At 38.2% G+C, this 25643-nt stretch overlaps 1 protein-coding gene across 1 annotated transcript; it reads right to left on the bottom strand.

The window, feature by feature from the left end:
• Positions 1 to 712: 712 nt before the first annotated feature.
• LOC149580441 (large ribosomal subunit protein eL39z/eL39x) lies at positions 713 to 25643 on the bottom strand. Its single transcript, XM_089790909.1, has 3 exons — positions 25408 to 25643; positions 25129 to 25232; positions 713 to 1100 (listed from the first exon to the last, which is right to left on the bottom strand). The coding sequence occupies exons 1-3, from the start codon at positions 25408 to 25410 to the stop codon at positions 1052 to 1054; spliced, it is 156 nt and encodes a 51-aa protein (XP_089647035.1). The 5' UTR covers positions 25411 to 25643; the 3' UTR covers positions 713 to 1051.

Genomic DNA, 25643 nt, shown 5'->3' with positions numbered 1-25643 from the left:
CATAATCACCCAACTGTCGCGTTGGAGGGATTTTAAAACATGACGCTTCGCAGGTACTCTTATGATAAAAACGAGTCCACTTAACACAGTTTCCTGAGTTAAAAAGGGTTGTGGATTTAACAATATGGCCCGTTAATTTTTGCATTCATCCTATGTCTGAAGATTGAGCTCCTCTTTTAATTTTTATGGAGTGGAATTTATTCTCATCGGTGCACCTGTTATATAAGTTGCTCTGCTTAACCACCAAAAAAAATGATACACCTTTAAAAAAAGGTCGCTTACACAGTCCAATAAAAACTCTTTAAATACCATTGGGATTATATATGGCCTAAACAATTCAATGACAAGATTCTGGTTTCTAACTTGATTATAATCTAAATATGGCCGTCGCCATTCAAAATAATGACATGAATATACTCAATCAAAATCTACATATGACCGTAATCTTTCACTAAATAGTATTAGACTTCAATGAATTAACATATTTGAATGAAATTAAATAATGATAAGTCTTTACGAGTTGTCAAAACTGTCCACTCTCTGAGAATCAACTCATCTCCCATATGTTTAAAAACATAGATATGCAACTACGACTTAAGATTTTGCATAAAATGTTGGAATAGAGAAATATAGATGCTGTCACAGAAAGCAACACTACAAGAAAAGATGCTTCCAAATTTACAAGAAAATAACAGGCAAATACTGAAGCGCATTGAACTCAATTTTTGTTCAAATTTTAGCAGCATAATTCATCATAGTAAACATAACAAACGTTAATTTAAAAAAGGACATTGGCTCTCTTAACACACATCTTGAGCAACAATGCACTTTAAAATCTTGATGATTGATTGGGTTAAAAAAACAGCTGGTACCGTATAAAACCAAAATTTTGTTAGAAGCTTTAAACCAAAATCTTGTTTGAAGCTTTACAACAAACTCAAAATAGAATCAACCAGACGCTTCACACCTTAAACAATAACATGGTCATAAAATAGCCAAGGTATGAGAATCCCCATATAACTACTACTTTAGCACTATGATGGCACATGCATCACAGACCAAGCTTTGTTCTCCGCCAGTGCCTGCGCTTTGCATTGTACCTGCAAAAATACCCCAAATTGGTATTAGCATCAAATCTAAAAGTGAACCCCAAAAAGGCTAGGGCTTATATTTCATGAAAACATGAAAAAATGGTATAAAGTTGTCGAATCAACAAAACCTAAATCATCTCAAGATAACAAAAGAATAAGACAAAAATTTCCTGTAATTGTGTTGTAAATCACTCCAACAGTATGCAAAGGTTGAATACAAATGTTTACGTCACCACAGCACAATGAACACCTTCAAAATTTTAAAACTTTGACTACCACTCGCAACTGCACTCTCATCATGAACAAACTACCACTCCTAAGTACACTTGCTCCAATATTAAGAGTAAATAACACCATGCACATGTGTCCCCACCCCTCACGCTTTTAGGATGGCAATATAAGCAATATACAATGTCCTTTTAACCTCTCATCCATAAAAATTTAAAAATGGTAAAAGCTCAAGCCACAAACTGGGAAAAAAAAAAGAGAATTTTTTACATTCCACTCCATATTTACTTTAATACGAGTTCAATTTGACCAGGTAACATATTTACACTATGGTCTAGAAGAACTTGTCATGGTAGATGGCAAATTTGCCACCTGCACAAACCAGTGAACTTGTTAAAAAAACAATATTCTTGACCTCATTTTGATAGATTTGCAACTCAACAAATGTATCTTAACATCCTTTATCCTCTTCAAAATTTATCACAATCTCTTCAACAACATTATCACCAGTAATTGGCAAGCTCAATTTTTTAAACACCTAATCATCATTCCAACAAATATGGAACACTATGCCCCAATGATACAATAGATTATGACAGACTTTTCAAATGCATCTTTCCTACCTATGTTCCCATTAGGACTACCTAGAACATTGAACAGAAGACTAAGTTCAAGGAAATCTTTACCTATGTCTCATTAGGACTACTTACAACATCGATCAGGCAACAACACACCCAAAAATTAACTTGTCTGTTCGCAAGAGGATGAAAAGAACCATGACACAAGTTTGTATCTTGAATGACCCATGCAATCCATTAAACATGCAATACTAAAATGTCTCAAGGGCTTTGAACTGATTTCAAGCTCTATGCTGTGTAAAAAATGCATTTACTTTGTGTCTAGGTTACCACAGTTCGTCCCAACCCCCCCTCCTCCCCGGACCAGCAAAAGATCGAACTGGTTCGTATTACAAGGTAATTGGTAAATACTTGCTTATTAATAACAGAGACCGAAAGGTCAATTTATACAAAAGGAAGAGACGATGTTTCCTTAGGTAACGATCGTAAAGAATAGAAACATTCTATTCCAGAGAAAGCAAAAAACGAAAGCAAACTAAAGCTAAAGATATTTACAAGATAACCATTAACTAATAATAGACGTCTTATCTATTATTGTAATACCCTCCCTTAATGGTTAATCTATCTAACACACCAAGCTGTCCTCTGAATTTGACAAACGTATCAAGACCAAGAGGCTTGGTGAGAATGTCTGCAGTCTGATCTGAGGTAGGAACATACTGCAGATCTATAGTCCTGTCTTCAACCAGCTGTCGTATGTAATGACAATGAACATCCACATGCATGGTTCGTTCATGGAAGACTGGATTCCGTGCTAACTTGATAACGCCTTCGTTATCAACAAACAAAGTAGTCGGTCCTACTGGTGACATCTGCATATCCCCAAGCATTCGACGAAGCCAGACAACTTCACATCCTGCCTTAACAGTCCCTCTGTATTCAGCCTCTGTAGAAGAGAGAGAAACTGCCTGCTGCTTCTTGCTGGTCCATGTGACTGCACCGGATCCCAAACTGAACACATATCCAGATGTTGACTTTTTATCATCAACAAAGCCTGCCCAATCTGAATCTGTGAACCCACTGAGTTTAGGATTAGAACTCCGAGAATACAGAAGTCCATAATCAAAAGTGCCCTTCACATAACGAAGCACACGCTTTGCTGCCATCCAATGATCAGCCTTAGGAGCTGTCATAAAGCGTGAAATATAGCTGACTGATGCGAAGCTGATATCAAGCCTAGTAGCAGATAGGTAGATGAGGCTGCCTACTAGTTGCCTATACGTAGTATCATCAACGGAAGGAGAATCAGACTTGGCTGATAACTTGAGACCTTTCTCCATAGGTGTAGATGCAAGTTCGCAATCCTGCATTCGGAATTTGTCTAACAAGGCTCTGGCATATTTGGACTGAGAGATGAATATACCAGAAGACTGTTGCCAAACTTCAACACCTAAGCAATAATGCATGAGCCCAAGGTCAGTCATATCAAAAGACTGGCATAAGTGTTGTTTGATTCCCTGAATCAAAGATGCCAAACTGCCAGTGATGATCAGATCATCCACATAGATAACCAGAAGGATGATGTCACTGTCAATAGTCTTGATGTACAGATTTGAGTCTGAAAAACTCCTCTTGAAGCCTTGATCACTGAGGTACATATCAATCTTGATGTACCATGCCCGAGGGGCCTGCTTCAAACCATAGAGAGCTTTTACCAATCTGAAAACCTGATGGTCTTTACCAGCAACCTTGAAACCAGGAGGCTGCGTCATGTAGACTTCTTCATGGAGATCACCATTCAGGAAAGCACTCTTTACGTCCATCTGATGGACCTTCCAGCCAAACTGTGCTGCCATGGCTAAGACTAATCTAATGGTGCTCATCTTTGCAGTAAGAGCAAAGGTCTCCTCATAATCAATGCCCTGACGCTGAGAAAAGCCCTTTGCCACTAAACGAGCTTTGTACTTATCCAAAGTACCATCTGATTTGTATTTGATTTTGTAGACCCATTTGCAGCTAATGGGTTTCTTCCCTGGGGGAAAATCAGAAAGGACCCAAGTGTTGTTCTTCAGCAGGCTCTGGTGTTCAGATTGCATGGCCTGTTCCCACTCTGGAATTCCTTTAGCCTCGGAATATGTTTGAGGTTCAAACACACTGTGAATGTTGGCCATAAGAGCAAAGTTAAAAGAATCTATAGTTTTGCTCTTTTTTCGAGTAGTTCTCCCATCAATGAGCTCATCATCATGAAGATCAGCAAGTGTCTTAGCCCACCACTTAGGCCGAAGAGGAGAATGACCAACAGTAGTACTAGGAGATGCTTCATCAGCAGGATCCTGATCAGAAGAATCTGGATCAAACTCAGGTGAAGCATCTTCAAAACGAGGTGATCCTGCAAGAGAAGCTGGAGGTGGTTGTACAGGTATCACTGGCAAGACTGGAGCTGTAGGAGCTACTGGAGCCCTCCCATCAGGTGGACCTAATGGAAGCCGAACTCCCAAATCATGAACCTGCATAGGCTGGTCTGCTGGATCAGGAACAGGAGAAACAGGCATGAATGGTCCTCGCTGCTCATCAAAGACTACATCGCGGCTGTATATGAGACAAGATGTCTCAACATCAATAGGGCGGTAGGCTTTGTGAAGACTGCTATATCCAACAAGCATCAGTTTCTGACTCTTGGCATCCAACTTGGTGCGTGAAGTATCAGGGATCCAAACAAAAGCAAGAGAGCCAAAAACCTTCAGGTGACTGATTCTGGGCTTGCGACCTGACCAGGCCTCTTCCAGAGTTTTACCTTTGACCGCCACTGTGGGTGACCGGTTCAACAGATAAACTGCAGTGTTAACTGCTTCTGCCCAAAAACGCTTCGGAACATGTCTGTGTTCGAGCATGGAACGAGCCATCTCGGTGATTGTCCTGTTTCGACGTTCAACTACACTGTTCTGTTGTGGCGTGTGGGGTGTGGTGAACTGGCGTTGGATGCCATGTGTATCCAAGAAGCTGGAGAAAACATTAGAACAAAATTCCCCCCCATTGTCTGATCTAAGAGTAATAATAGATTTCCCAGACTCTTTTTCAACTAAGGGTTTAAACTTCTGAAATACAATAAATGCATCGGATTTCTTTTTAAGGAAATACACTCACATTTTTCTACTGAAATCATCTACAAACAATAGAAAATGCTTGTACCCAAGAACAGAAGGAGTGGCCATAGGGCCGCAGATATCAGCATGAACAAGCTGAAGTACTTGAGAAGCTCGCCAAGAATCGCCACTAGGGAAAGGTGTGCGATGTTGCTTCCCAGCCTGACATGCGTCACAAACTCCAAGGTGTTGGGTTTGAATCTCTGGCAAATCAAGAACAAGCTCATCCCGAGCAAGTTGTGAGAGATAATGCACATTTAAGTGCCCATATCGCTGATGCCAAAGTGAGCTGATGGAAGATCGCCGAGCAGCCATAGCTAAGTCCTGAGAATCACCAGAATCAGTAAGTCTGAAAAGACCATGATCCTCAAGACCAACTGCAATAGTAGACTTAGTCGCCCGATCAGTGATGGTGCACTGATGTGAACTGAAGGTGACTGCCAAGTGTGGAGAATGTCGCAGCAACTAACTGACCGAGAGTAGATTTAGTTCCATCCCTGGAACGTAGTACACATCAAGGAATATGAGCTTCCTCCCAACAGATTGAATTTGAATGTTGCCTTTACCAACAACCGTGTACTCTTCTCCACCACCAAAGATAACAGAATCTGAATAAGGCTGGTAGTCAGTAAACTAGTCTCTGCGGTGAGTGAAATGTCGAGAGGCACCTGAATCAATGTACAAGGCAGATGACTGTACATGATCTCCGGGTCTTTTAGCCATGAAGGCATAAAAGGCAGATTCCACCTGCTCAGTGTGCTCTGCACTGTTCGCTTTGGGTTGCGAATCTGATTGCTTAGACTGGGCAGCTAAGCATTTCCGACATTCAACCTTCATGTGACCATACTTGTGGCAGTAGTTGCATTGAATGTTCTTCTTTCTGGTACCATCAGATGCTGGAGCAGAAGACTTCTGCTGAGATGGTTGCTGAAACTTGCCCTTATCCTTCTGAAAGGATTTCGCAGCAAAGGCTTGCTCAGTGGAGGTGGAACTGGAGCTGCTACCAAACTGTTGTTTCCACCGATCTTGATGAAGCAGCAGGGTGCAGAGATCAGTGAACTTTAGATCAACACCAATAGATGTGATGTTGAGAGTCTCGTTAAAATGCTCATAGGAATTTGGTAAACTCCGAAGAGTGATTACCACAATATCCTCTTCCTCCATCTTGCGACCGATGGCAAGTAACTGATCACGGATTTTCTGAATCCGATTCAGGTGTGCCTGGAGCGAGGTGCGCTCATCCATGACAATAGAAAACAGAGTGTTTTTCAGAAAGAAGGCTCTGCTCTTGTCGAAAGTCTCATGAAGACCTTTTAGATGTGTCCAGATTTCGGCCGTTGTCTTGCCGGATGGAATCTGAGAAAGCTGGTCATCAGCTACGGAGAGTTTGAGAAGCATTACTGCCTCTCGATTGTTCAAATCCCATGTATCTTGATCAGGACCCGGAGAAGTCGGACGCTGCTTAACACCCAGAACAAGTTGATCGGTGTTTCGATATTCGAAGATTGCGATGATGCGCTGCTTCCAGGTTCCATAATTGCGACCATTGAATTTGGAATTATGCTCGAGCAAAATATTTGTCAAAGATGCCATGGCAGGTTTTTCAATGAAAAACTGTGAAAATCTATGAAGGCGCGTTCTTTGAGGCAAAAATACAGAAGACCCAGAAGAATCAGAGAATGACCCAAAAGAGAGCTCGAAAAACCCAGAAGGAATTTGCTGTCGTTTTCTGAATCCGCTGGCTCGAAAATCGAGGCACAAAAATCGAGGCACCCAGAAAAAACGGACGACAACCTAGTTGAGCTCTCGAAAAACCCACCAAGAATCTGCAAACAAAAAAAAATTTCGACCCCAAAAATTAGGGTTTCGAAAAAAACGGCCCTAGCTGAAAAAAGCTTGAAAAAACTTCAGATTTATTGATGAAAAATGGTCGAATCTGCTTCACAGAGCACGATGACAGACTGAGACGGCTAAGAGCATGAAGATTTGATATAGAAACATGCAGATTTTCACCCCAAAAATGCGAGTTTTTAAAAAATGGCCACGATTTCCACGCGATTTGCAGACCCGTAATTCGGGAATTTCTCCAAGCAGAAAAACCCTAGGTGGGTTTTGGAGAAATTAGCTGAAATAATTTTGGAAAAATTTAAACAAATAATTTCAAGAAGAAATTATAAATTTTTCTGAAAAAATATAAGTATTTAGCTCTGATACCATATTACAAGGTAATTGGTAAATACTTGCTTATTAATAACAGAGACCGAAAGGTCAATTTATACAAAAGGAAGAGACGATGCTTCCTTAGGAAACGATCGTAAAGAATAGAAACATTCTATTCCAGAGAAAGCAAAAAACGAAAGCAAACTAAAGCTAAAGATATTTACAAGATAACCATTAACTAATAATAGACGTCTTATCTATTATTGTAATAGTTCGAACTTCTGGTTCAGGCAGGGTGCTTTTTTTTTACTGCAGGTTCAATTGGGTTCGAAACAAGTTCGAACCCAGGCAGACCAAGCCAGGAAAATCAAACCCACCTGTTTGCTGGGCCCTGGGGACTGCGAAAATCAGATTTTTTTGCAAAATTTAATGATATTTTGGCATCCACAACTTGTTTTGATGTCATGATAGCCAATGGAGGCACATTACAGTGCAAAGGAAATTTAGTAATGTTCACATTTCTATGGATGAGTAAATTTACTATATAAATTTTTTGTTCTCTCGCTTGTAGGTTCGTGTGGTGTTAGAGCATAATGGTTATGCAAACCCTGACCCATCTTCTAGGAATTCTATTATAGAATATTGAAGAACTTAGAATATTGATAGACTTTTATTCCATTAGTTCAACTATGAAAATGAAACAATGATACTTGAGCTTGATGTTATGATTTATTTTTTATGTTTTGAAACTTTGATGTTATACCATATGATGGTATGATCACCATGATTACAAGTTTATGGTGTTTTTGTTGTTTAAATGTGTTTATGCTACTTACTGTGCTAAATTTTAATTTTAACTAATGCTTCATAAATATGTGTGTGTGTGTATTATATTTGACATGTTTTTGTACTAACAAACCCAAACAAAGCCAAACCCCTTTCCAAAATTTTGACAAACTTGCGAACCGGTTCTTGAACTCCAAACCAAACCCGAACCAGTAACTTAGCTTTGTGTGATAGCTTGATATATTGTTGCATCTACTAGCCATTTTTCTTGCTGCTCCCTATATGCATGAAGCTCTCCTTTAGCTCCAATATCCTGTTTAATGCACTTTGTATTCCTCTTAACCATAAGCAAGCAATCCTTCCTGTTGGCATCAAAACGGTCTTCCACTATTTTAAGAAATTTGTCAATAGCTCTTTGACCTTTCCTCGTATAATATTACATTCGACATCAACTAGTATCAATTATTTTTTGTATAATAAAAAGCTTCCCTGATGAACAAACAATGACTTCCAAAAACCAAACTATTTTCATTTATTAATTACAAGTGCAACACAAACTGCAAGTAACATCGCTTGTGCAGCTTCAAATCTACTCCTTGTTCCAACCATCCTAGGACACCTGGACATGTACAAGTCACGATGCTCAATCCCCGATTGACTAACCTGCCTATTAGAAACTAGAATTCAAAATTACCATACAATGGATGTGCCAATAAACATCTGCATACTTCCTTGTCTGTCAGGTTTGAAGATGAATAGAGCTGGTACCTGTTATGGACTACAAAAGGAAGCCTCTCAGTTGGATTGAGATTGTTCTGGGAAATCTAAATCCCTGGTTGACAAATTCGTGACACCCATTCTGCACCTCTTATGCATCTAAAAAATTTTGAAGTCCTGGAAATTATCGGTGAAGCCAATTCCCAAACCTAAGGAGTCTTTAAAACCTCCATATGAAATCAGTACATGAATGTTGTCTCCCATTTGAATATGTATAGAAAAAGATCAAATATGTTGCCCTATTGCTTAGCGGAGCTATCGCACATAACTTTGCAAGACATTGATTGAGTTAAGTGGGTTCTGGAAAAGCTTCACGTCCCATTAAGGAAAGCAAATTCTAGCTTGCATTACACACTCATTCACTGCTACTTCAATTAACCAAATTCAATTTCATATATTTGAACACTAGAGAATCAAATCAAGCTGATTGTTGCCCATCAGCACATATAGGCAACTGGTTTCCAGTCCTCACCACACAGGAGGTTAATGCAGCCCATGGAATCAACTAAATACAGATTTTTGAGGGCACTTTTATTTATTTGATCATATGGGGTTGCATCATGTTGCCTAATAAACCAATGTTCAACAGGCACCAAAGGTCATTGTTCTTTCTCAATAAACACTTCAACTACCAGGTGAGACTGTGGGACTACTTTATTGGCCCACACATTGGCATTGTTTAAGAATATGGCAGGTCAGGAGTTCTGTGTAATGTCAACTACAAACCAACAGAGCCCAGCATAGTGGCCTACAAATTAACACAAGGTGCTCCATTTGACCTGTACAAACCATCTTCATCATTCCATCAATTCCTTGAAAATCAAGATTAATGATTAGTGCATGCTGAAACTCAAAACACCAATTTGCATTAATTGGGGAATGGCAGGGAGGGGACCAACAGTGATGTCTCCGTATCATTATATCCTAGTGGCAGAGGCTTTAGAAGTCTTCTCAAATGTCTCAAAAAGTTTGCTGACTAAATGTTCCCATGTCTCTGTAGAAAGGATTCCAATATACACACCTACAATTCATGCATATCACTCTTCACCTTGCATCCTATATTTTGCAGTTATGAAAAGGCTTCCATCAGAAAGTTATCAGGAGAGAGCCCAAGGTTAGTTTCCTTAATATTCGGCCAACTGAATAGAGTCACCTTACCAAGCAGTTGGGATGAGAATATAGAGTGACTGCTAGCCTCGATGTTTCCATATTCAAAGGAAGATGAAAGAAATCCATGGAACCCTCTTCCAGCTGAAGTGCAGATAAAATTTGTTGGATGGAAAAGGAAATAACTATCCTTGGTAATGGGGATGATGCTTGTCTGGATTAAAGAGAAAAGTTTTTAAAAGTCTGAACAGTATTAGATCATTTTGGTGGCAATGTAAAATAGGAAAAAACAGAAGTACAAATTCCCTCGTCTTCCCTAAGAGTCAAGAAAATGTTAGCAAAGTGGCATCAATGATCTTAGCATGAGTAATCAGGCTCTTATGACCAAGCTCATGGGGAGGGTTAACAAAAACCATATTAGGGAATGGATTATTATGGTCTGCACTAAGTGTCTAGATGAAAGGAAACCTGAAAAAATGATAAGAAGCTAAAAAACCAATAATCTTCCAAAACAATCGATCTAAGCAAGCATAAATCACTCTAGAGACCTGACTGGCAACAGATCTTTCTGCAAGATTCAAATCAAAGCTAATTGATGCTTCTAGAAAAATTCTTGGATGATACGTCATTGTAACATTAGTTTCCAGTTCAAACATGCATACTATATTTTGCAACGCTATCCAGGGTAAGACAGCTTCAAGGTGACCATAAATAAACCAATGGTCACATTCATGAAATTTGTCCAGATGCATGAGCATTTCTCAAACTGATATATATATATACACACGCACTAACTAGCTATATCACAAGGTTGGAGTTCGAATTTGAACACAACAAAATTTGGATGAAATTTGATGAGAAAAAATTAGTAATTTTTAGAACATTAAAACAAGGTTGGAGTTTGAATTCGAACACAACAAAATTTGGATGAAATTTTATGAGAAACAATTTGGAAAAAGAAAAATATGCCCTGTAATTTTTAGAACATTAAAACAAGGTTGGAGTTCGAATTCAAACACAACAAAATTTGGATGAAATTTGATGAGAAACAATTCGGAAGAAAAAAATATGCCCTGTAATTTTTAGAACATTGAAATAAACCATTAATACATTTTATTAAAAAAATTGAATATTACAAATACTAAATATATTCAATTAGATTTATTTATAATTAATACACTAAGTTAAATATCTTAAAACATTAAGTTTTTATTATATTAAATTTAAAACAATAAATAAATTTCAATATATTGAAGTTTATAAAATAATAAATGAAAAGGTTAGAGCAAAACATAAAAAATGAGTTTTAGATCAGGTACTAATAGAACTCTCATCTATGTGCTTTATTGAACTATATGAAGGACCCATACATATTTTTTATTTTCAGGAATGTTTGAAAATAGCTTCAAGAGACATGTGTCATTGAGAGTCATGCCTGCTGCTTAAATACAAAAGACATGGACAATTTTTCAAACCGAGAGCTTAGAGTTGCAAAAGTCATTTGATAGGTCACAAAAACATCTATATCCTGCAGGATGATTTTGAAAAACCGGGAACCTACAATGGAGCCTGCAAAAACTTTAATTGAAAACATGTTTTCTAACATACTCTAATTGAAAAAAACTAACATAGTTTTTTGTACAAATTTTAAGCAAATGGAAACAATTTTTAAGTGTAATAGCATAGTAACACATGGACGCGTCCCCTCCTATCTGCCCCATGTCCTAGAGATGGGGACATATCGCGGACTTGGAGACTTCGTTCCCCTATCCCTAACGACACCCAATGACACCACCAAATTCTGCCACATCCACCGAGGATGGTGGTACAAGCCAATGTTGACTATTTGCTGATTCGACTATTTATGTTCAATGTTCCAATTCAACACAATGTTCAAGTATTTACTCTATTACATATTTATATATTATATTGCAATACATCTTTTCATAACTAGCATTTAAAGTACCGTACGTATAGTATATACAACCCCTCTTGTCCCCTGCCACCATCCCCTTTTCGCCCCCCCATCATCCCCAAATTAAGGCCCCTTTGTCCCCCCTTCCAAGAAACTTGTCCCCTTGTTCTATTGTCCCCCCATCACCCAAGGCAATGTAACTATGTGTTTTAGAGATTCATTAGATTTTGAATTTCATTCACGAAATCCACCAAACCCTATGACACGAAAAGCTAGGATGGTTAAATTAGACATGAAGACTATAAAGAATAGAGCCCAAAAGATGTTTTTTTAGTCCAGGAATGTCAAGACTATATAGGCAAAAATCTTCCCTTGAAACTCTAGATTGCTCGACTAATGATATGTTAATGTTATTATACTTTATTTTCATGATCTCTCAATTCAGAAATGAAATAATCCAGCTTGAAGCTATTTTTTATACTACAAATGTTATATACACTTCAAAGAGTTCAAACCAAACATATTAGGTATCAATAATTCAAAGAATCGACTGCACTCTATTGAATCTATCTGTATGATTTGGTATAAAACGTTGGCAATGGTGCCAATTTGACTTCTGATGTAACTCTTGAATATATTTATTTCATTTCAATTTTATGGCACTCATAGCATGTTTCTAAGATCCCATATTGGGTCTACTGTATAATCTTTGTTGCAAATGAAGAGAGATGTATTGGCAAACCAATATGCCAAAGAAGAGTCCATATCACACCTAGGCATGAATGAATAATTTTCATGATGTCCACAAGACTAATCAGTGTAAGGGACCAAGGGATAACAGGCTTACTGTCTTCATATTCCTTTCAATGTTTGATCCCCTCTATGAATCTTGACTAGATTACTACTCGTCTGGTTGATACTATCTTTGTTAAATAAACTATACATGATGCCAACCTTCAAAATGATTTCCTACTCAGCATGGATATCGTCATACACTGCACAGTATATGAGAGAGTGGCATTATGTCTCTATTATACCTATATTACAGGATATACAAGTTCTTTCTTCCCTTACTTCTCTAGGCCTCTTCCACCTACCTGTCTCACACCTAAGATGATGCAAACCCGTCCTCAATGAAGCGATCTTTCCATTTCAAGAAGAATGATGTTCTTCAATAGCAAGAAATAGTCAAGTTTTCTGCAGGCTCCAGCATGGCAGATAACTAAGCAATTGGCCAACATCATTCATGTTACATGATTTTACCTTATTCAGTATAAGCCTCGCTGTCTATATGATGATCTATGTCTTAAGGGTTTACAAAGATCATTAGGTGTTGTATCCTAGAAGCAAGAGTACAATATTAGAGGGGTTAAATAGGGAAGATAATTCAGCACTTAGCAATTCTAGTTCTGATGTTGATGCGGGATTTGGATTCGCTATTTTTTTTGTTGGATATTGGATGCATTTGGGTATATATATATATATATACATGCAAAGAAATATATTAAAAACAAACCATTCCATAGCATGATACTTCAACAATGACAACGAATAGTATGGTAGCTTGGGCAATGAACATTATTGCCATATCCCCAATTGAAAAATTGTAATCAAATCTTCATAAGATCTAATAATAAACAATTATTATATTTGCAAATAATCAGCATTCCCTAGGGACATGTCCCCCCTAAAAAAGCCAATGTTTCGAAGACTGGGACATCCTCCCCAGGGACTTCATTGGGGATTTGTATCCATCCCCAATTTTTTAACACAAAAAATTAAAAAATTAAACAAAAATGTCACTTTTGTCGTCCCCATTTGCCGTCCCCCCATCCCAAAAATCGGCAGAAAACTTTGTCTTCTCGAAAACCCGTCCCGCTGTCCCCTGTCCTGAAAACTCAGGGGAACATAGCAAATAATACATAATAAAATAAACGATAAATTATAAAAAATAATAATATTTAAATTAATAACAAATTGAATAATTATGTATAAAATAATATTATTACAACACACATTTGATCTTAATTTAAATATAAATATTATATATATTTAATTTAATGAAAACTAGCATAAATTTGAAATATATTTTAATATTAATAAAATACATAATATAATATAATTAATTATAAATATAAATAACAAAATACTAATATAATGATAATAATAATAATACTAACTAAAATACTAATTACAACATCGAGACTAAGGATTATGGAGGAGTGAAGTCATGCATCAAAGACAGAGAAAAATAGGTGCCCAGAACAAATACAAACACAGGTGAGGAGATTAAGGAAAACTATAGAAGGAATCCACCATTTCTCGTGGGCAATAGGTGGTAAATAGTAAATACACAGCCAACGGAAAGACCCAGGGGAATTCAAAATTTTGGACCCCATCAAGATTGCACGTCTATGTTAATGGAGAATATAGGATAGCATCGCCAATGGGCACACCAGCACAACACCCAAAAATATCGGCACACTCGAAAGCACCAACACCCACACCTGGCAGTTTCCTGGACACATCAATATCTTCATTTACAAGCAATTCACAGTAAGCCCTGGTGTATACCATGCCTTAGAAACCTAGGAGTCCAAACCTAAAAGATTGTGTTTGAGCCTAGAAATTTGAATATGCAAGTTTTATCTTATTAAAATCCATGTATATCAATTGAACATTCTAGAATGGCAAGCAAATTTTATTGTAGAACTAGATGATAGACCAAGTTTTGGACATGAAGATCAACGTAACAATATAATTCTTAGAAGGGGTGGTTTGTTATGTCCACTGACACAATTAAAAGGAACTAAACCTGACATAAACAAAAATAAATAAACTCTGGCACACTAACACTGAAGAGGAAAAATGGACCCAGAACGTATTGTGAGAAACTTTGAAACATTAAATAGAATAGAAATAATGCAGTTAACAATTACATACCCTACTTGTATTTCACCACAAGATCTCAGGTCATTCAACCATATAAAGCACAAGACTCATTTGCCAATAGTAAATTCAAGAAATACTACAAGCACTATGAGATGTACCCTTAATTTTTTTTTTTTAATTCTTCAAAACAGATTACATTACACATGATAGAAGAGATTGGACTCATAAGGCTCAAAAAATAACTAACTAATTTGTGAATTTTCTCAGAACAAATATTACAGGACTTATTTTGCATGCCTCTTGCAGACAATATTACAAAAATGCGGTTGGAATAACAACACTAAATTTTGTAACATGTTTAGAATTGTCTAGTTATAAAATACAAAACAAATAGTGATGTGTTTTATATGACGGACAAAAAAAGCAAATAATTATTTTCAAGGGTAGATATTTGATAGAGCTCTTATGAATAAATCTTCTAGACACATCATACCAAAGACCTTCGATAAAACAAGAGGTGATACTGACCAGAAGCATTTCAAATGTTTCTAGGGAAAAATAATATCACCTTACCCTACTAGCAAACCTGATAGATACCACTAACTTGATGTGTTTTCAAAACATTACACTAATAGCAAACCTGATAGATACCACTAACTTGATGTGTTTCCAAAACCTTACACTAATAGCAAACTTAATAAATACCAATAACTTGTGTTTCCATTATTAGTGAACATTAGTTAGAACTGAAAGTGGAAAGAAGGTACTTAAATATGACAACCTCCAACAATTAGTTATTTTATCATAGGATTTTCAACAACTAGAAAGGAATAATATATTGAATGTAAGTTTTTCTTCAACATGAATTTTTAACTATGCTCTAGGAAAGTTTCTGGGACGAGTACACTTTAGGGGACAGGGACATGTTTCCGATATGCGAACAGGTCAAGGGCAAAATTTAGGGAATGAGACCTCAGGGGACAGTGATTAAAAACATAGGGGATTTTTTTATATAGAGAGACGGAATTCAAGTATGCATATCATAACATTGATAAACCATTCACCATAGACATTTTAGAGGATCAATACATGGAAAATTATCGAATGACAAATACTAAGTACTTTCATTATAACAATATTACATATATAGCAAAAATGCCCAGAGGCTGAAAGTATCATGCATGAAATCAGAATGAAATAAAGAGTAGTCCAACTAAAATAGTAAGTAGTAAATACTAAATGCAATCTTTCCTCACTATTGTTGCTGCTATATGTTTTTTTCTTCCTCTTAGCAAGTATGTCAAATCTTAAAATGAGTAGAAGAGTTAGTGTTTTAGTGTTTTAATGGACCAAATATGGTTAGCATATTTTTATGATGTATTGCCTTTACCCAACTAGCTAAACAAAGGGGACAGCCAACAATTTTGGGGACGGCTCAAGGGGATGGCCGGAAGTTTCGGGGACGGCTAAGGGACAATCCCCGGTACTGTTGATCGTCCCCAAGTTTCCTACCCAAAAAAATTTATCGTTTCAAGGGTGTTTCTGAATTTGGCAAAAAAGGGACAGCAAAATATGGTCCCCGCATCCCCGTTTCATCCTCATGACGAGTACGATCTCAAAATCATAAGGGATGCATCCCCCTGGAACACTAATTTATAATGTTCATATTTAGTCTTTTTCCAAAATAGAAAGAGATGCCAACTACTCTAGTAATAAAATTAAATGAAGTTAGATTAAAGACGTCTTCTCACCCCTTGCTTGGTCTGATGTGATTAGGAATTGGTGTTTTCTAGTTAATTTAAAGATAAATAATTATTATCAACACAGACACAAATGCTCCACCATTGATCATTGCATCACTCTTTAACACATAATAGAGAGAGCATGGGACAATCAGGGAGAAGAAGGTTACTGTTGTTTTGTAGACTTCAAGAAACCCTTTGACACGGTGCGTAGAGACAACTTATGGAACAAAATGAAAGAATTGGGCATTCGAGATGAGTATAGAGCAGCAATGAATAGACTTTATGACGAAGTTAGAGCCAAAATCATTACTAAGGAAAGAATGTCTAAAGGTTTTGGAAGTAATATTGGTGTTAAGCAAGGATGTTCTTTATCCCCTACCTTGTTTGGGTTGTACATTGATAAACTTGAAACTTGGTTAGATAAAACTAAGGGGTGGGGCTTTATTTGGCAGGGGATGTGGTGAAGATTTTTCTGTACGTCGATGATCTTATTTTGATATTAAAAACGACTTAAGTGTTGAGAGATCATCAAGAGGCCTTAGAGAAATTTTGCCAAGAAGTTGGGATGCGGGGAAATATTACCAAAACCAAAGTCAAGATTTTCTCTTTAAGGAGAAAAGGAAAACACATTATTATCCTTTTTGAAAGCAGCCCGTTGGAAACCGTGAAAGAATACAAGTACCTTAGGATTGACTTCCATTATAAACTCAATGAGGAGACTTGTAGAGCGAAGAGGATTCAAGGGGGTTGGAAAGCTTCATTCCTACTCCAAAATAAATGAAGGACAGCAGAACTATGGAACTAGAAAACCAAGAAGACTCTATTTGGTTTGTTGGTCATGTCTATGGTCCTTTATATTACGAGGTAATTGGTAAATACTTGCTTATTAATAACAGAGACCGAAAGGTCAATTTATACAAAAGAATGAGACGATGTTTCCTTCGGAAACAATCGTAAAGAATAGAAACATTCTATTCCAAAGAAAGCAAAAAACGAAAGCAAACTAAAGCTTAAGATATTTACAAGATAACCATTAACTAATAATAGACGTCTTATCTATTATTGTAATACCCTCCCTTAATGGTTAATCTATCTAACACACCAAGCTGTCCTCTGAATTTGACAAACTTATCAAGACCAAGAGGCTTGGTGAGAATGTCTGCAGTCTGATCTGTGGTAGGAACATACTGCAGATCTATAGTCCCGTCTTCAACCAGTTGTCGTATGTAATGACAATGAACATCCACATGCTTGGTTCATTCATGGAAGACTGGATTCCGTGCTAACTTGATAACACCTTCGTTATCAACAAACAAAGTAGTCGGTCCTACTGGTGACATCTGCATATCCCCAAGCATCCGACAAAGCCAGACAACTTCACATCCTGCCTTAACAGTCCCTTTGTATTCAGCCTCTGTAGAAGAGAGAGAAACTGCCCGCTGCTTCTTGCTAGTCCATGTGACTGCACCGGATCCCAAACTGAACACATATCCAGATGTTGACTTTTTATCATCAACAGAGCCTGCCCAATCTAAATCTGTGAACCCACTGAATTTAGGATTAGAACTCCGAGAATACAGAAGTCCATAATCAGAAGTGCCATTCACATAACGAAGCACACACTTTGCTGCCATCCAATGATCAGCCTTAGGAGCTGTCATAAAGCGTGAAATATAGCTGACTGCGAAGCTGATATCAGGCCTAGTAGCAGATAGGTAGATGAGGTTGCCTACTAGTTCCCTATACGTAGTATCATCAACGGAAGGAGAATCAGACTTGGCTGATAACTTGGGACCTTTCTCCATAGGTGTAGATGCAGGTTTGCAATCCTGCATTCGGAATTTGTCTAACAAGGCCCTGGCATATTTGGACTGAGAGATGAATATACCAGAAGACTGTTGCCAAACTTCAACACCTAAGCAATAATGAATGAGCCCAAGGTCAGTCATATCAAAAGACTGGCATAAGTGTTGTTTGATTCCCTGAATCAAAGATGCCGAACTGCTAGTGATGATCAGATCATCCACATAGATAACCAGAAGGATGATGTCACTGTCAGTAGTCTTGATGTACAAATTTGAGTCTGAAGAACTCCTCTTGAAGCCTTGATCACTGAGGTACGTATCAATCTTGATGTACCATGCCCGAGGGGCCTGCTTCAAACCATAGAGAGCTTTTACCAATCTGAGAACCTGATGGTCTTTACCAACAACCTTGAAACTAGGAGGCTGCATCATGTAGACCTCTTCATGGAGATCACCATTCAGGAAAGCACTCTTTACGTCCATCTGATGGACCTTCCAGCCAAACTGTGCTGCCATGGCTAGGACTAATCTGATGGTGCTCATCTTTGCAGTAGGAGAAAAGGTCTCTTCATAATCAATGCCCTGACGCTGAGAAAAGCCCTTTGCCACTAAACGAGCTTTGTACTTATCCAAAGTACCATCTGATTTGTATTTGATTTTGTAGACCCATTTGCAGCCAATGGGTTTCTTCCCTGGGGGAAGATCAGAAAGGACCCAAGTGTTATTTTTCAGCAGGCTCTGGTGTTCAGATTGCATGGCCTATTCCCACTCTGGAATTCCTTTAGCCTCGGAATATGTTTGAGGTTCAAACACACTATGAATGTTGGCCATAAGAGCAAAGTTAACAAAATCTATAGTTTTGCTCTTTTTTCGAGCAGTTCTCCCATCAATGAGCTCATCATCATGAAGATCAACAAGTGTCTTAGCCCACCACTTAGGCCGGAGAGGAGAATGACCAATAGTAGTACTAGGAGATGTTTGATCAGCAGGATCCTCATCAAAAGAATCTGGATCAAACTCAGGTGAAGCATCTTCAAAACGAGGTGATCCTGCAGGAGAAGCCGGAGGTGTCTGTACAAGTATCACTAGCATGACTGGAGCTACAGGAGCTACTGGAGCCCTCCCATCAGGTGGACCTAATGGAAGCCGAACTCCCAAATCATGAACCTGCATAGGCTGGTCTGTTGGATCAGGAACAGGAGAAACAGGCATGAATGGTCCTCGCTGCTCATCAAAGACTACATCGCGGCTGTATATGAGACGAGATGTCTCAACATCAATAAGGCGGTAGGCTTTGTGAAGACTGCTATATCCAGCAAGCATCAGTTTCTGACTCTTGGCATCCAACTTGGTGCGTGAAGCATCAGGGATCCAAACAAAAGCAAGAGAGCCAAAAACCTTCAGGTGACTGATTCTGGGCTTGCGACCTGACCAGGCCTCTTCCAGAGTTTTACCTTTGACCGCCACTGTGGGTGACTGGTTCAACAGATAAACTGCAGTGTTAACTGCTTCTGCCCAAAACTGCTTCGGAACATGTCTGTGTTCACGCATGGAACGAGCCATCTCGGTGATTGTCCTGTTTCGACGTTCAACTACACTATTCTGTTGTGGCGTGTGGGGTGTGGTGAACTGGCGTTGGATGCCATGTGTATCCAAGAAGCTGGAGAAAACATTAGAACAAAATTCCCCCCCCATTGTCTGATCTAAGAGTAATAATAGATTTCCCAGACTCTTTTTCAACTAAGGGTTTAAACTTCTAAAATACAATAAATGCATCGGATTTCTTTTTAAGGAAATACACCCACATTTTTCTACTAAAATCATCTACAAACAACAGAAAATACCTGTAACCAAGAACAGAAGGAGTGGCCATAGGGCCACAGATATTAGCATGAACAAGCTGAAGTACTTGAGAAGCTCGCCAAGAATCGCCACTGGGGAAAGGTGTGCGATGTTGCTTCCCAGCCTGACATGCCTCACAAACTCCAAGGTGTTGAGTTTGAATCTCTGGCAAACCAAGAACAAGCTCATCCCGAGCAAGTTGTGAGAGATAATGCACATTTAAGTGCCCATATCGCTGATGCCAAAGTGTGCTGATGGAAGATCGCCGAGCAACCATAGCTAAGTCCTGAGAATCACCAGAATCAATAAGTCTAAAAAGACCATGATCCTCAAGACCAACTGCAACAGTAAACTTAGTCGCCCGATCAGTGATGGTGCACTGATGTGAACTGAAGGTGACTGCCAAGTGTGGAGAATGTCGCAGCAACTGACTAACTGAGAGTAGATTTAGTTCCATCCTTGGAACGTAGTACACATCAAGGAATATGAGATTCCTCCCGACAGACTGAATCTGAATGTTGCCTTTACCGACAACTGTGTACTCTTCTCCACCACCAAAAATAACAGAATCTGAATAAGGTTGGTAGTCAATAAACCAGTCTCTGCGATGAGTGAAATGTCGAGAGGCACCTGAAGCAATGTACCAGGCAAATGACTTTACATGATCTGCAGGTCTTTTAGCCATGAAGGCGTAAAAGGCAAATTCCGCCTGCTCAGTGTGCTCTGCACTGTTCGCTTTGGGTTGCGAATCGAATTGCTTAGACTGGGCAGCTAAGCGTTTCCGACATTCAACCTTCATGTGACCATACTTGTGGTAGTAGTTGCATTGAATGTTCTTCTTTCTGGTACCATCGGATGCTGGAGCAGAAGACTTCTGCTGAGATGGTTGCTGAAACTTGCCCTTATCCTTTTGAAAGGATTTCGCAGCAAAGGCTTGCTCAGTGGAGGTGGAACTGGAGCTGCTACCAAACTGTTGTTTCCACTGCCAAGTGTGGAGAATGTCGCAGCAACTGACTGACTGAGAGTAGATTTAGTTCCATCCTTGGAACGTAGTACACATCAAGGAATATGAGATTCCTCCCGACAGACTAAATCTGAATGTTGCCTTTACCGACAACTGTGTACTCTTCTCCACCACCAAAAATAACAGAATCTGAATAAGGCTGGTAGTCAATAAACCAGTCTCTGCGGTGAGTGAAATGTCGAGAGGCACCTGAAGCAATGTACCAGGCAAATGACTTTACATGATCTGCGGGTCTTTTAGCCATGAAGGCGTAAAAGGCAAATTCCGCCTGCTCAGTGTGCTCTGCACTGTTAGCTTTGGGTTGCGAATCCGATTGCTTAGACTGGGCAGCTAAGCGTTTCCGACATTCAACCTTCATGTGACCATACTTTTGGCAGTAGTTGCATTGAATGTTCTTCTTTCTGGTACCATCGGATGCTGGAGCAAAAGACTTCTGTTGAGATGGTTGCTGAAACTTGCCCTTATCCTTCTGAAAGGATTTCGCAGCAAAGGCTTGCTCAGTGGAGGTGGAACGTGAGCTGCTACCAAACTGTTGTTTCCACCGATCTTGATGAAGCAGCAGGGTGCAGAGATCAGTGAACTTTAGATCAACACCAGTAGATGTGATGTTAAGAGTCTCGATAAAATGTTCATAGGATTTTGGTAAACTCCGAAGAGTGATTACCACAATATCCTCTTCCTCCATCTTGCAACCAATGGCAAGTAACTGATCATGGATTTCCTAAATCCGATTCAGGTGTGCCTAGAGCGAGGTGCAGTCATCCATGACAATAGAAAACAGAGTGTTTTTCAGAAAGAAGGCTCTGCTCTTGTCGGAAGTCTCATGAAGACCTTTTAGATGTGTCCAGATTTCGGTAGCTGCCTTGCCGAATGGAATCTGAGAACGCTGGTCATCAGCTACGGATAGTTTGAGAAGCATTACTTCCTCTCGATTATTCAGATCCCATGTATCTTGATCAGGACCCGAAGAAGTCGGATGCTGCCTAACACCCAGAACAAGTTGATCGGTGTTTCGATATTCGAAGATTGCGATGATGCGCTGCTTCCAGGTTCCATAATTGCGACCATTGAATTTGGAATTATGCTCGAGCAGAAAATTTGTTAGAGATGCCATGGCACGTTTTTCAATGAAAAACTGCGAAAATCTGTGAAGGCACGTTCTTCGAGGCAAAAATACGAAAGACCCAGAAGAATCAAAGAATGATCTAGAAGAGAGCTTGAAAAACCCAAAAGGAATCTGCTGTCGTTTTCTGGATTTGTTGGCTCGAAAATCGAGGCACCCAAAAAAAACGGACAACCCAGTTGAGCTCTCGAAAAACCCACCAAGAATCTACAAACAAAATATTTTTTTGACCGCAAAAATTAGGGTTTCGAACAAAATATCAATCGGCGGCCATGGAGATTGAACCTTGTAAAAAATGGTGGTTTTCAGTCGACTAAAGCTGGTCAAGGCAGTATGGAGGTCAAAAAACCGACGCCTTGAGGTCAGACACAGGAAAAAATGACCATGAAAAACGTAGAATACTGATTTCCAAAAATTCGAGTCCTCTAAAGAAAAACGCAGAGCTGTTTTTGGTGTAAAATCTCTGACGATTTTCCAGAAAAAATGCACTTTTCCCCTGCGAAAATTACTATGTGAAGATCCAAACAGATGCAAATCGAGCGGGATGCCAAGAAAAAAAATTTCAAACCTGGCCAAAAACTATTACAGTTGCGATTTTTAAAAAACTCAACAAAAAAACCTTAGTCGAAAATCTGAGGTTTTTTAGAAAGCAAGAATCACAGAATAATTTTGAAAATTGGCTCTGATAATTTCGGAAAAGAAATTATAATTTTCGAAAAAATTAAGAACTATGCTCTGATACCATATTACGAGGTAATTGGTAAATACTTGCTTATTAATAACAGAAACCGAAAGGTCAATTTATACAAAAGAATGAGACGATGTTTCCTTAGGAAACGATCGTAAAGAATAGAAACATTCTATTCCAGAGAAAGCAAAAAATGAAAGCAAACTAAAGCTTAAGATATTTACAAGATAACCATTAACTAATAATAGACGTCTTACCTATTATTGTAATACTTTATAGCTGCGAGGTGTGAGGGCGTAGCATGTCAAAATGCAGGTGGAGACAAATAGAGAGAATTCAAAAACAATTAATCACAAGCAATCTCAAATTCAATATTTATGTTTCGTATGAAATTCTTATGACAAAAGCCGAGGTCTTTCCATTAGAGGCTTTAACGATAATTTAGTTACTACTTAAAGAAGATTGAAAACATGCAAGACCGTCACTGGCCAAAAATTGTGAAAGAAGAGGCTCTTAACCATAGGAAAAAAACTTGGATGAAGCAAAACATTAAATGGATGAATAAATGGAACATCAAGTTACAAGAATGCCTGAACATGACTACCCGAACACGACTGTGGGCATAAAAAAGTTTGTCAGAGAGAAGTTTCAGAGTACCGTGTGGAATGATAACATTGGAAGGAAAAAGGCTTATTGCATTAAAGAATTCAACCCAACTAGGGAACATGACGAAAATAGCATATATCTTGGGGCTTCTATTAAAGGTAAGGCAAGGTTGTTAGTAGCACAATTGAGCACTGGATCTCATTACCTTAGGTGCAAGATGAGTAGATAGAAGAGGCCCAAAGACACTTGGGAAGAAAGAACTTGAATATTTTGTAGGCCGGTAGCAATTTAAACGGAATGGCATTTTCTCTTAAAATGCATGGCATACAACAACATCCGAACGTACTATGTAGCATCCTGAAGGCAGACAATGTGCATAGTTTATTTGAAGCTCACAAGATCAAGCAAATTGCTAGATTTTTGGTTAAGATCCATATCAGAAGATTGGAATTGGAAAGGAATAGCGAAATTGCTTAGTACTGCAGCCCTTTAGTCCTTTAGACTACTTTGGTCTCATAGATGTCATTAAAATCCTTCATTTCAGTGTCTGGAATTTAACATTTGGGACTTTTACTGTTAACTGGCCGCATAGGAAACTCACTTTTCTAATTATGAAAATATAGTTAGTTACATCCCCCTTCTCAGGGAGCAAAAATGCATAATTCACATGAAAAATTTGAGGAAGACTATTGACACGCCAAATCATAGTTTATCCAGATGAGCTCAACAACAAACCCAGCGTGTACTATGATAATTTCATGAATCTGTTAGTACTAAAACTTATCAGGAACAAATTTGAGTTCAAAGTAAGTAGGTCAAAAATGCTTCCTCTGTTATTAGGGGAGACCCCTTCACCATAGTTGCCAGATATGTGACGGGGAAGCCCCGTTTCATGTTGCGACGTGTGAAATGGGTTTCGCGTCACGCAACGGCCGTTTCTGTGCTGTGTGGGAATAAGGTTAAAAAATATTAATAATTTCTGTGCTGTCTGGGAATAAGGTTATAAATTAAAAAACCCATTGATATATTTTATAGGGTGCATAGGGAATGTAACAGGCAGCAGTTTTAATTTTAGTTTCAGCATTGTTTTAGTTTGTAAATGAAGTAACAGTTTCAATCTTGTTAATGAAGCAACAGTTTCAGTCTTGTTAATGAAATAGTAGTTTTAGTTTTGTTAATATTTGCAAACATAGAGTGTTATTAATCAAATTTCTTTATAAAGTTTTTAAGATTTTATAAAATCTAGAGAATTACTTTTAGTAACAGTCAACTATTACTTTTTTTGTGCAATTGAATTAGTAATTTATTAATACAATTTCAGATAGAATTAAGAATTAATTTCTAAGAAATAAATTAATTTGGTTATATATATATATATATATATATATATATATATATATATATATATATATATATATATACACACACGTTTCTTTTACGCAACCTTTCAAATTTTCGTTTCTCGTTTACGTTGTGGTTACGTTTCTCGTTTCTCGTTTCTGGTAACATAGCCCTTCACTAATTTACAGACATAAAAAACTTTAAAAAGGTAGATTTACAGCAAAGATCCGGACATTTAGGGAGACCCCCTCATTGCAGCCAAATTAGAACGACTCACCTTATAGTGTTATCAGTCCTCATTCGGATCCAGTGAGGAATGGGCCTATTTTGCCTCATCTTCTTCCCCAACTTCTTCTTGATGATGAAAGTCTTGTGGGACGGCTGCAAAATCAATATATTGATCACCATACAATATCACTTGAAAAACAGAAAAACAAACGATTGTACAGGACAAGTGCACAAGAATCTGTATCTTAAAAATCACAGGACTCGTCAGTATCTCACAAAACCCTAGATTAAAAAAAAACAGAACATCAACATGACTCTTCTCGCGTACCATTTTACTTCTTCCTCCTCGCTCTCCACCTGCCGCTCTTCACCCGCTCGATTGACAGCAATAATCCGCGTAGAAACCCTAATCTTAGAAATATAGAGACGAGTTAGGTAAAATTGTAGTTTATTACGAGTTCCAAGGGTTTTGGGAGGAGTCTATTTTTTTTTTTAATTGTAGCTTCCTTTCATATTCAAGTGAACAAGGCGACCCTATCTCAAAGATTATAGTAGATCAATTAT

This window comes from Cupressus sempervirens, chromosome 1, assembly GCF_028749045.1.
Source record: "Cupressus sempervirens isolate cs-2001-9-10 chromosome 1, ASM2874904v1, whole genome shotgun sequence".
In the NCBI taxonomy this organism is placed as follows: Eukaryota; Viridiplantae; Streptophyta; class Pinopsida; order Cupressales; family Cupressaceae; genus Cupressus; species Cupressus sempervirens.
This window is presented reverse-complemented; position numbering and strand designations above follow the sequence as displayed.